Source organism: Carassius auratus, chromosome 5, assembly GCF_003368295.1.
Source record: "Carassius auratus strain Wakin chromosome 5, ASM336829v1, whole genome shotgun sequence".
Lineage (NCBI taxonomy): Eukaryota > Metazoa > Chordata > Actinopteri > Cypriniformes > Cyprinidae > Carassius > Carassius auratus.
Window position 1 is genome coordinate 12,725,828 of NC_039247.1, and position 12,135 is coordinate 12,737,962.

The window sequence follows — 12,135 nt, forward strand, 5'->3', positions numbered from 1 at the left end:
AATGGTCTCTGATTTTTCAAGCTCTGTCATTTCAGTCTGCAGGTGTTGCATTGCTTCAGTTCAAACAATGTTTAATATAACTCGGAATGGTTTCGTCTAAAATAAGAAAGTCATATACACCTAAAACACAGCCTAATTATCATTTTTGGGTGAACTAACCCTTTAAGAAACCCTGGTCTCACTGACCACTATTCAAAATAAACTGTGTATGCTGATGAAATAAAAGCAACACACAAATCTGATGTATTTGATTATGTTATTAGATGTTTTACCAGTTACAGATTATACTGTTGGCACATACATTGACAAATCCATTTCATAGTACTATAAGAGCTCTCCAAAATAGTTAGGGAATGTGTGCATTCTTGAGGTGCCATCAGCCAATCACTTATCATAATGTAATTTTCTTGCTAATCCACAGTAATGGCCTGCACCACAGAACAATTTGAGATGAAAGATGAACAGGGATGCAAATGGATATATATCTTCAGTTATTGTGAATTATATATACATTTCAGCTATTATAAACTATTATCCTTGGGTTCAGCATATCTGGTTGGTTGTACCTTTTAGCCTGTGGATCTTTTGGACCTTTGCCTCTGTGACTCTCTTTTCCTCTTCTGACTCACTTGTGGTTTCATCCTCCTCTTCAGGGCAACTTATGAAACAAATATAAATTTATAATTAGTTTAATCACACACAGATTTTTTTTTTCACTCTCAGCTGCCTTTGTAGATCAAGTGTGAATATTAAGTATGACATGTTCCAGTTCCTCATCACTTCACACCTCTCCACAGCCTCTCTGATGAGTCTCATCCAGGCATTTCGTTCATCTTTAGAAGCAGCGTGCACCTCATACATCTCAGGACCAGCTGAAGACGCGCTGATCAGAAACATGCCTCTCTCCTCATTGGCCACCTCACGCACAATCAGCTTCTGCAGAGAGATCACCGGAGGCTTCTGGTCCTGAGAAAGACAACATAGCTGAGAGATTGGCAACACAGTATTCAACAGATTTACGAAGAAGAGCGGGAAGATTCTGCTCCACTTAAAAGTGGAGCTTGTTTAAGACTTGCACAATCCATAGCAATGCAATGGCAACATCAAATAAATGCAGCCTTGATGATTATAAAAGACTTCTTGTTAACCCAGACCTTTGACCTGTAATGCATGCTTTATAAAGATGAAAATGCATAGTAATCTCAAAAACCAACCACAGCAGCAAAGATGTATTTCTGATCTTTCTCCTGAAGGAACACCAATGAATCAGACAGCAAAAACGCCAGAACATCTGTGGATGACCAGAACAATCAAATAATGTAGCCAGACCTTTCATCTGCTGAGCCAGACAAGAATTAAGCACACATGGTTATTCATATGTCCTTTCGTTTGACTACTGTTGTGGCCGTTTTATTGGATAATTCTTTTCCTCACCTTTCAGTCTTCCTGTGGCTGTCTTCCAGAGCAGAGGGCCCTGGTGCAGCAGAGCTCTGCCACTGGTGATGTCCTGCTTGCGGAAGGGGTTTCCACTCTTCAGTTTAGTTGAGCACTTGTTCTCCATGCGGCCCAGGACCTCACTCAGCTTCTGGTTCTGCTCGCACTGACTCACGCACTGGTCCACAGCGGAGATCAGCTCTCGGATCAGGACTAGTGCACAGGAGAGGTCAGCATGCTCTTCTGTGCCCTCTGAAGCAAAGAACAAGAGAAACTGAGAGTAAACGAATGTGTATGCACAGTATATGTTCGGGACTGGTTGTGATGTACTGTGTGTGAAGACAGATACCCTCTGTATATTGCAGGATTCTTTCCAGGAGGACGGGATACTTTGTAATTCTCTGCGTCACTAGCAAGATGCATTCTGGGATTTCTCGTCTTTTTACCAAGGAGTTGCTACTCTGTTGCTGTGGGACCAAAAAGATCAGATTAACGGAAATGTAGTGCTACCAAGAGCATCCATAATACAAAATGTGACCGATACAGTCATTGATTTGGCTCTCACTCTGATGAAGAGCTGAAATCTCTTATTCTGCTGCTGAAGCTCTTTGAAGTAGCTGACCGCTTCTGTGTGGTGACTGCAAAACTCGCCATACACCTGCTTCATCTTCTCTGCATTTTCCTGGGAGAACTATGATGAACACAAACACACACCTATGATGTTTCTTATGATGTATGTACTCTATATGTACTTGATACCAGCAGCAGGTGTGACTGGAACTACAGCTCTCGAATTCTGGTGACAAGCAGGGATGCACCGAAATGAAAGTTCTTGGCCAAAGCCGAACTAAAACAAAACACTGGGCCGGGTGCCGAAGGCTGAATACCCGAAAACATTACCTATGTAGGCCTATTTTTCCTTTTCAAAACTGCATTAATTAAATAATTTTTACATTCTAGCAGATATTATACCAACAAAGCACAGTTTAACTTAAAATGTATAAGTCAGTAAAATATTATTTTTTGTCCATTTTTGAGACTTGAATCAGGCATCTATTTTTTTTTTTTACTGTACAAATAATGGCAGCCTTGCTGAGCCGAATAGACTTCTTTTAAAACATTAAAAAATATTACAGATCCCAGTTTAAACACTATGTATACATGTTATGATAGATGTATTAATAGAGCTGTTGTAGGGTAATTATTATTATCAGTGAAACTAACAATGGAAAATAATTACCTTAATGTTAATTTCAGCACCTGAATTAATATGAACTAGCATTAATAAAAACAAAAAATATATAGTAACAAATATATTGATTACTGTTAGTAAAAGTTAACTCATTAACTAACAATAAACTAATGTAACATCATTACAAGTTTTACGATTAAATTGATCAGGACCCTGAATTATTTGAATTATGTAATCGTACAGAAATATATACGACTACTACTATAATTAATGTACCTGTTGCAGAAAGATGTCACCCACATGGTGGATGAGGTAGTTCTTGCGGCTGTTGGGCTGAATGCAGCTTTGCCGCCGTTCCTTCATCGCTGAAAGGAAGTCACGGTGGAGGAGAAGCAGCTCATCTAAGCAAGGGAAAATCCGATCAATAGTGTCCGCATCCAGTCCGACTTCTTCCCGCATTCCCCGCCTGAAGACCTCCGCCATTATCACGAGCGTCTGTACGTGATGGAGCTCGGTCTGCATGAACTCTGAGTAAGACCAAGAGTACAAACACTTTCAAATGATGTACAGAATTAAACTGAACAGAACATTTCAGGTGAGTTTCAGCTGACCGTAGATGACATCCTGTCTCTTGACGATGCGTTTTTCTTGCATCTTACAGAACTGGGGCTCTACCGCTAGACTCCATGACTCCGCCTCCAAATCCACAGCATTCATTACCAGCTCATTCTGTAGTGGGGAATCTACAGAGTCTATGGAGAGGTGGGATACACATAAGAGCACTTTTTTTTTAAGTTATTAAGGCAAAATTACTGGGTTCCAAGTATGTTGAGTTGAGGTAGGAATTTCCTCCATCAAATGCCCAGCTGTTTTACCTTCAATAAGAGAAGAATCAGTGGATGTTGAGGACTCCAATGTTTGGAGGAGCTCCTCTGGTTGAATATTGTTCTGCCATGGGGGAGCGTCACTATCTGCTTCTGGGCTACCGCAAAGCCTGATGGGAAATAAATGGCATTAATGTTCATTACAACACCAAGGAATCCTAAACACTCTTGTTCATTTCAACAAATACAAACTTTGGGCACTTATGCTGTGTTGGCTTATTGTAATGCCCATTCAAATATTGAATATCCAAACAGTTAAGGTCAAGTAGCAATTATTTAGCATTTACAGAGGAAACAAATTGATAAAAGTTAGTCAGCTTGTGTTGAGACTGCATGCATTTCAATATTATGTCTGAAATTGTCAGACTGAAAATAAATAAGAATGTTGCAGTTATTTTCAGTCAAAAATTTACCTTTTAACTTTTAATATTTTAATAATCAAACAAAAGAAATCTTCTCACTCTAGTTGATTTTTGTAGTATTATTACATTATAACAGCATATGGGTCATAAACATTAACAATAAATTGATCTAGTTAGTTTTTGGTTGAATATTGCAACACACAGAGTTTCGGACCTTTCTGTGACTGCAGGCACACTTCTAGACAGAGGGCAAAGAAGAGGTGTAGAGTCTCGTGATGTCATCACAGGAAGAGAGGCGGAGATTGGCATCTGAGACCACGAGGAGGAACTTTCACGCACTATAAAATCTAAATGTGACAAAAAAGGTGAGAGCAAATTCAAAACAAAACTGTAACTGCTTAAAAAAACCTCTTTAGGATTTTCAAAGAGATGATAGCATGAGTCATATCGATTTCCTTTACATATTTTATTAAGGTGGTAAAACTCACTCTGAGGGAGGGAGGCTGTCCTGCTTTTTACTGTCATAACAGAACATTTGTCTTGAGGTTTCTGTAAAAGAAAGCATGATAAGTATATATATATATTTTTTAAATTAACATTACTTCCTCGTTTGACACACTGATTAGCAGAATTCAGTATTGTAACAATAGGGCTCACTACAGAGCCTCTGTCCTTTGTGTATGACCAAACATGGGCAAACGTGTCTCTAGGTTTAAATATTAAACTTAGACAATGTAGTTCAAGACAAAAAACTAAAAACAACAACAACAACAACAACAACAACAACAACATGTAATCACAAGCGCAGTCCACCTTCAGGCATGGTGCAGATGAGTCCTTACAGCCCTTATGGATGCTAACTGCACAGTCTAAGAGTCAAGAGAAATATAAACAAACCAGAAGAAAGAACATTAATATAATATAATATAATATAATATAATATAATATAATATAATATAATATAATATAATATAATATAATATAATATAATATAATATAATATAATACAGATAAACACTTAATAAATCAACTGGGAGACATCCAAGACCTAAATTTTCCAAATCACAAAAATAGATCAAGTGAAATGTCTCATTTCAAACCTCCTTGTTGCAAGAAACACAGTCTATCTTAATGTCTTATTATTTAAAAGATCTGAACAAACTCACATGTGCAGTGGAGGACCTCTTTCCCAGGAGCTGGCTTGCCGCAGATCTCACAAAGTGTCGACCCCAGGACAGATCCAGCTGTGAACTGATGTCCATTGACCTGTTTGTCTTTGGTCTCTCTCTCTTTTCCTCTCCCCTTAAAGAACCAAGAAAAAGCCATCAGATCACTGACAGTCCACATCACCATCTGCCATGACTGCACATTAAACTCAACATGTTCATCTCTTCACGTTGTCTGCTTGCTAAGTTAGTCTAAGTCTGACATGCTTGTGTAGCAAAAAAAAAGAAAAGGCCGTGGGAGAGTTTGCTGCTAGTAAAACAGTTACAGCCAGAACAAGGTTTAATTATTAAAGAGACAACTGTGGTTGTTTTCCGGTCGAACAACCAGTCTTTACCCCCAATTTCTTTTTCATACATCATGAATGGCTATTAAAGGATATTGTGTGCAAAAACCAGGAAGATATAGTACAGTAAAAAAAAAAAAAAACACCTTTGTATAAAGTAACATGTATTGTATAAGGTAACTTGTATAAGAATATAAACCAAAGTTTAAGATTTTAATAGATTGCTTATATGTAATAAGGTAAAATATGATTACAATTTAAAATAAATGTTCTATTTTAATATTTGAAAATTATTATTTTTTTCCTCCAAGTAACATTTCTTATTATCAATGTTGAAATCTGTTTTGCTTTATATTTTTGTGGACATTGTGATACTTGTTTTATTTCAGGTTTCTTTAATGAACTTGAGTGAATGCTGTTTGTGTGATCAAAAAACAAACTTAGAAAATGACAGCATTTGTTTGAAATATAAATCTTTTGTAACATTATTAATGCCTTTACTGTCACTTTTCTTAAATTTAATTTACCTTTGTTTAAAGTATTACCCAAATGTTTTGAACAGCAGTGTATAAATATACATTACGTGTGTACAGTATGTTTACCTTGTTCTTGTTGCGAGTGCTATACATCCGGCTCTTTATAAAGCTGAACGTGCGACTGACTTTGCATTTTTCTGACTCTGTTTTGGAAGGGACGATGTATTTGTCCCATTCCTCTTCCTCAATCCTGGAAGACAAAAGCCCGCTTAGATTATTCACCTGGTGTGCACTAGAATCACAAACACATGCCTGTCCAGTGAGTGTTTAATGATAACACTGCTTTTACTTTCAGACCATGATGCAGTGGCTGGCTAGTTTCATCAATGCATTTGTTTCAGAGTAAGTCAAGCATTATTTTCCAGGCAGCCGGAAAATTAATAATTAGTCATCACCCTCCGTGCCATAAATAATTAGGACATACCACCTGAGCAGTGCGGACATTCTCTGCATTTCACACATACCTGATAGAAATCTTTGCTTAGTTGGAGGTGAGTTGTGAGACAAGGACCACAGTTAGGTTCACAAACAGTGTTATTACATACTGGGTGAAGTGACAGCATCATTTGGAGTTTTACGCAAACATTAACAAGCATTAGACATGATTTCATGCCGGTGGGTGACAGTGCATTCTGGTTAGGTTATTAAGACGCTCATGCCAAGTGTTGTTGGTGTTTTGGGGCTACTGGGACTCTGTATTGACATACTCTTTGAGGAATTCAGAGAGCGTGAGGTGTTGGAGGGAGTTGGCCAGCTCTGCACTGGTCTCGTCGTCAGCCGACTGAGCACGCCTACGAAACCTTAACTCCCTACAGAGGTACAGTACAGCACTCTGAGTGTTTATACACACAGCAGATCCATGCATTTACATTTCAATGTATCACACACATGTTGTCTCTAGAGGGCGCTATTGTGCTTTGCTAAAAAAAAAAAAGTAAAAAAAAAACTAAATGTGATTAAAATAAGCTGACATATGGACGATGACGATATATGAAATGCAATAAAACATACAAAGTGATCTTATCACATAAACTGTAAGTCAATCACCAACTATTACATGCATATTTTTGTATCCATTGACATGTTAATAATGTTGTAAATAATGATAATGTTTTTGCTCATTAAGAAAAAGAAAAAAAAAAGGTTGACCCATGAAAAGGTGCCATATCCTTCAAATCAACCAAAAGCACCCTGTCACCTGGCCACCATGTTGTCAGGGACACTGGAGAATTCTTCTCAACAGTTGTATTCTCTGTTCAACACCCAATACAGGGTTCAGAGGAGATGACAGTGGAGGTTGTTCGAGGTCTGAATTACCTTTTCTCTCGAGGCTGCTCTGATGTGCTGCAGGCACGATGTTCTGTGGAAAGAGAATATAGGTGCTGATATGAAGATTATACTCTAAAATTGAAGTTTTATCATTTAGGTTGCTATGAAACATGCTTCTAACAACCTATGATCAAGTGTAAAGGCAATTATGTTCAGCTGCTATATTATATGTTAGTGTCCAGAAATTATTTTTAACAGCATAATAACCAAAAAGGAATCTCATCAGAAATGTCCTATAAACATAATAATAAAAAAGGAAAAGTGATTTTAAATTAGTCACAAATCCTATCATCCTTTAAAAGCTCACCATGCTTGAAACAGCAATTTGTGACTTAGTATGTGATTTATAAATATCTCAGAATAAAAGGACTTTTGTTTATGCGCTGTGATTCATGTTTGACTTGACTTCCTGTCACCTGACTCTGAAAAAAACCTAACCTTTGCAAAAACACACATCATTTGGGACAAAATGCGAGTAAAGTGAGAGGTGGAAGGTGAAAGGTTAAAGGATCTGACCCTGGTTGAGGTCGGTAGGTGGAGGTTGGGCATCCCTGCTTAACCGTGGAGGCAGCAGGCTGATTTTGGGGGATGTGAAGGAATACGAACGGAGACGGATGCCCTGCTCAATATCCTGAAAAAAATTAATAATTAACATTTTCAATCCACAGTGCTCACAAATGTAGTAACGACCATCATGTGTAGTAGCTGTAGTCAGATATCTGTATCTGTGCATAGTTTGTAATGTAGGGAACCAGGAAAATAAGTGTGGTACCTTTGCAGGGGTGGGGTTGCAGGGTGAGGAGGCGGAGTGTGAACGCGTGCAGGTAAGATCGGGGGCGGGGCCAGATATAACCCGATCATCTACGCTGTTTTTGAGCTCAGGCTGTGGCTGGGGGAGGGGCTTCTTCATTAAAATGTCATCATCATCATCATCCTCCTCGCTGTCCATTTCCAAGGCCACCAGACTCGGGCTTAGAGAGAGGATTGGACTTCAAAAAATTCTCAACAACTACTGCGAGTAAGACGAGCATCACTTAACGCTTTGTAAATAATTTATACATTGTTAGTTTATACAAACACTCCTCAAACTAAGGTGAAATATCACAGCAAGGCAAATGTTTTAAATCATGGAAACATTTTTTAATTGATTCTGGGCTTTTGCATAAAAACTGCATTCCTGCTTTATAAGGCATCCAGCAGACAGAGCCAGGTAAAGTCTGCGTTTGTTTTTGTATTTTTCTTCTCTAGTTTAGTCACTGTCACAGTTCTTCTACCAAGTTTTAAAAGATCTAAACAAAATGTCCTTAAAATGTTTTCTGAACAGTGACGGCATCATGCTCTCAGCAGCTAAGAATTCATTGTGTAAAACACATGTGGTCGGCTCAAACCATGTTTATTCTTGCTGTAAGTGAATCTGCGTTTGATGTACGAGTTGTTTTGTCATGTCATGCAACCTGTCCATGTTGGCATGTGCCTGATTTGGCTACTTCAAATCACTATGAAGTATAAACCGAGGCCATAAACTAGTATTCAAAAGCTTGGGGTTGGACGTTTTTGGGAAAGAAATGGATTATTATTGATTGTTCACCAAGAATGCATTAATTTCATCCAAAGTGACATTAAAGACGTTGACAATCCTACAAAAGATTTACATTTCAAATAAATGTTGTTCTTTTGAACTTAAAAAAAAAAAAGAAAAAAAGAAAATCTCACCAACCCCAAACGGCAAACGGTAAGTGTAAAGTGTCAAATTTTAAACACCACCAGCAATTAAATAACTGTCACAACAAAACATCAATGTTAGCATGCTTACCTTAGGTCACATGGCTCTGTAGGTGAGCTTGAGCTGTTATATGTCAGTTCAGCAGGTCGTGTGGCACGTATGAGTCTATCCAGCATCAGTCCCGCTGGAGAGGTGGGAGAGAAAGAACAGGAAGCATGCTGCCATCCTCTCTGACCTTCATCATCTTTAATAGCTGGAGGCATATCTATAGTCCCTGGTGACAAGACCCCCATATCTGACATTCGCCACACACCGCTATCTGTCCCAGAACTGTCCTCTGTGACACTTGTAACAGCGTACTTCATGTTGAGGTCATTGTCCTACACCAGAAGTGAAAACAAACAAATATTTAAAGGGTTAGTTCACCCAAAAATGAAAACAGTAGCCAAACTCATAAGTCATCCACCTGGAACTGCTTCCGTGTACAACAGTGAGCGCAAGCTATATTAAAGTGATTATTACATTTGGAATATGGATATTTTTCTTACAAAAACGCATCGATTCGCTACAGGAGGCCATTTTCTTTTCTTTTTTATTGATGGGCACTTTTTATTTAACCTCTTTTGGACTGATGCATGAGTGCCATGAAACATCTTGAAAGATCAAACACAATCTTTAATGTAACTCTGACTGGATTCATCTGAAAGAAGAAATTCATACACACATAGGATGGGTGAGGGTGAGTAATTTATGGCCTAATTAAAATTTTAGGGTAAACTAACCCTTTAAGGTACTAAGAAAACGACAAAAGTAATGTAGCGATATAGTAGGGTTATTTCACTTAAAGTGAAATATTTTTTCTCACCCTCATGAAACATTTTAAATGAAAAAACCTGTATTACATGCTTCTGGAAAAATCTGCTACCATTTTTGTCCATAAAGTGAAAGTTAATGCGGTCCAAAACATTACTGGTCCCCGCTGACATTTGTATGCACAAAAAACACTGAGAGATTTTTCAGAATCATATAGGTTTGGAAGGACATGAGGGTGAATAAGTGATGACAATTTTTTTGTTGTTTTGTTTTGGGTGAACTATCCATTACACTAAGTCTGGTGTCTCATAAACTACAGTGTCTTGATTCATGTCAAACTAAAGACTTGTAAGGCAGTAGAAGAGTTGTGGCTTAAGATTCAGGCTACAATGTGCCAAGATCAAATAAAGTATTTCCCCAAGACTTTCAAAGAGATCAATCATAGGACAAAGGCAGTAGAGTGAAGGGAGGAGATGGGATTTGGATGGAAAATGTTACAGCCGAGTGTCTGTAGATCTGGCATACTGAGTATGCTGATTTGTAGGAGTAGCGATATGTGTGGCGTCTGACCTTAGCGGAGTCTCTGAGCATGACAGCAGCAGTGTCTGAAGAACTGAGGTGAAATGGAGTGCAGGAGTCAGGAGAGGAACACAGCTTCTCTGTCAAAACAAAGCACACTGTCAAATTGATGTGTGTGTCAATACAACTGGATGGAAATGCAGAGTCAGTGATATTTAGCAGTTAACTAATAGAAAAAATAATGTGAATGACAGCACTTTACATGCTGCTGCCTTTGTTCTGTTCTATGAAAAATGATGTGTGCGTTAGTGTTTTGACAGTCTCTGAAAGCCAAGATGGCAGAAGAAACCATTAAAATAGAAAATAGCACAACAGCATAGTCTCTTTATGGCTGGTAAAGCTTTATTTTTAAGGAGGCTTTTGCTTTCCTTTTGCACAGTTAAATTTTATGTGTCTCTGTGCATTTATCCAAAAAACTATTTTTGAAGAATATAAAAGACATAAAAGATTTATATTTTCAAAAAAGGCTGTTCATTTGAACTTTCTAGAACGATTTCTTTTTACCAAATCAGCATATTAGAGCGATTTCTGAAGTATAATAATGTGACACAAAAGACTGAAGTAATGGCTGCTGAAAATTCATTTCTAAAATAGAAAACTTTATTTTATATTGTAATGATATTTCACAATATTACTCTTTTTACTGTATGTTTAATTCAAATAAATGCAGTGTTGGTCAGCATAAGAGAGTATAATTATTTCTCACACAGTAGCATGTACATTTATAATTATTCATTTAGCATGTTCATGCTTTTACTTTTACCACTTCTATTTATAATTTTAAATTGTCTTAGAAATAACCAACTTGTTAAGCAAATCTGCTATTATCTTAAATAAATATCTGAGAACTCCATTAATACACCATAAACTATGAAGAAGAAACCTCTGAACAATAAATTATCTTCTGGGCAAACGTACAAAATGTGTGGTCCCAATGCAGTCAAAGTGGCGTAGTGTGTAAAGAAAATGGAAGAAACAGACATTCAGCCTCACACACACACACACACACATACACACAATATTGACCTTTACAGCTATGTGCAGAAACACAAACTTACACATGCACCTATCCATTCACATGACAAGAACATCCACCGACATTGTCAAACAAACACAAACACATCAAGATTCAATGTTCAAGGGAGAGGTATGTATGTGTTGGCACAAGATCATGTGTGTGTGTGTCTTGGTAAAGATGAGTGTGTATGTTTAAGTGAAACTGGGATTCAGATAACTTGCAGGGGCATCCCGTCATGACGGATGCATGTGAAGGTCTTCCAACAACAACGGAAATACCAGATAGTGATGTCCACTCCACACACAAGCTGGATTAATCACTCACTTAACTTGACCTGTGACTGGCAGTTTAGTTTTACTCTTGCGTAGATTGTACCTCTGAATACAGCATTTCTGGTCAGGATGACTATACACACTTTTGAGGTAAGAAATGAAAGACCAATACCAGTGAAATAACCACTTTAATATCCTATCAAAAACATCTCACTGCAATTCTGGCTTAAAATTCCCATTGTACAGAACTAGAATCAGCAATCTGAGCTCTGATTCACTGCTGAATTAAGCTTGTAAAGCTGCCCTGCACCACAGACCCAAAACAATGAACAAAAACACACAAACTAGTCATGTGAGACAACCAAAGACTTTTAGTCTGTGTATGTTTGCTTTCCTTAAGCATTATATATATGTGTGTGTGTGTGTGTCTTTGTTGCATGCATCATTCATTCAGACAGGTTCTCTCACTCTCTCTTACTCGCT

General features: G+C 37.8%; 1 protein-coding gene across 1 annotated transcript in view; it reads right to left on the reverse strand.

Moving 5' to 3' along the window:
• LOC113076008 (rho guanine nucleotide exchange factor 28-like) overlaps window positions 1–12,135 on the reverse strand; it is a 56,479-nt gene that overhangs the window by 16,424 nt on the left and 27,920 nt on the right. Inside the window, exons 10-29 of the mRNA XM_026248657.1 lie at window positions 10,354–10,442; window positions 9,061–9,350; window positions 8,020–8,218; window positions 7,764–7,878; window positions 7,236–7,278; window positions 6,626–6,727; window positions 5,985–6,108; window positions 5,039–5,174; window positions 4,686–4,741; window positions 4,361–4,421; window positions 4,087–4,219; window positions 3,502–3,620; window positions 3,238–3,378; window positions 2,903–3,153; window positions 2,000–2,125; window positions 1,784–1,901; window positions 1,435–1,686; window positions 1,215–1,291; window positions 788–966; window positions 567–658 (exon numbers count right to left, since the gene is read on the reverse strand). Coding sequence (XP_026104442.1) covers window positions 567–658; window positions 788–966; window positions 1,215–1,291; window positions 1,435–1,686; window positions 1,784–1,901; window positions 2,000–2,125; window positions 2,903–3,153; window positions 3,238–3,378; window positions 3,502–3,620; window positions 4,087–4,219; window positions 4,361–4,421; window positions 4,686–4,741; window positions 5,039–5,174; window positions 5,985–6,108; window positions 6,626–6,727; window positions 7,236–7,278; window positions 7,764–7,878; window positions 8,020–8,218; window positions 9,061–9,350; window positions 10,354–10,442 — 2,703 coding nt within the window. The remainder of the gene's footprint in view (window positions 1–566; window positions 659–787; window positions 967–1,214; window positions 1,292–1,434; window positions 1,687–1,783; window positions 1,902–1,999; window positions 2,126–2,902; window positions 3,154–3,237; window positions 3,379–3,501; window positions 3,621–4,086; window positions 4,220–4,360; window positions 4,422–4,685; window positions 4,742–5,038; window positions 5,175–5,984; window positions 6,109–6,625; window positions 6,728–7,235; window positions 7,279–7,763; window positions 7,879–8,019; window positions 8,219–9,060; window positions 9,351–10,353; window positions 10,443–12,135) is intronic.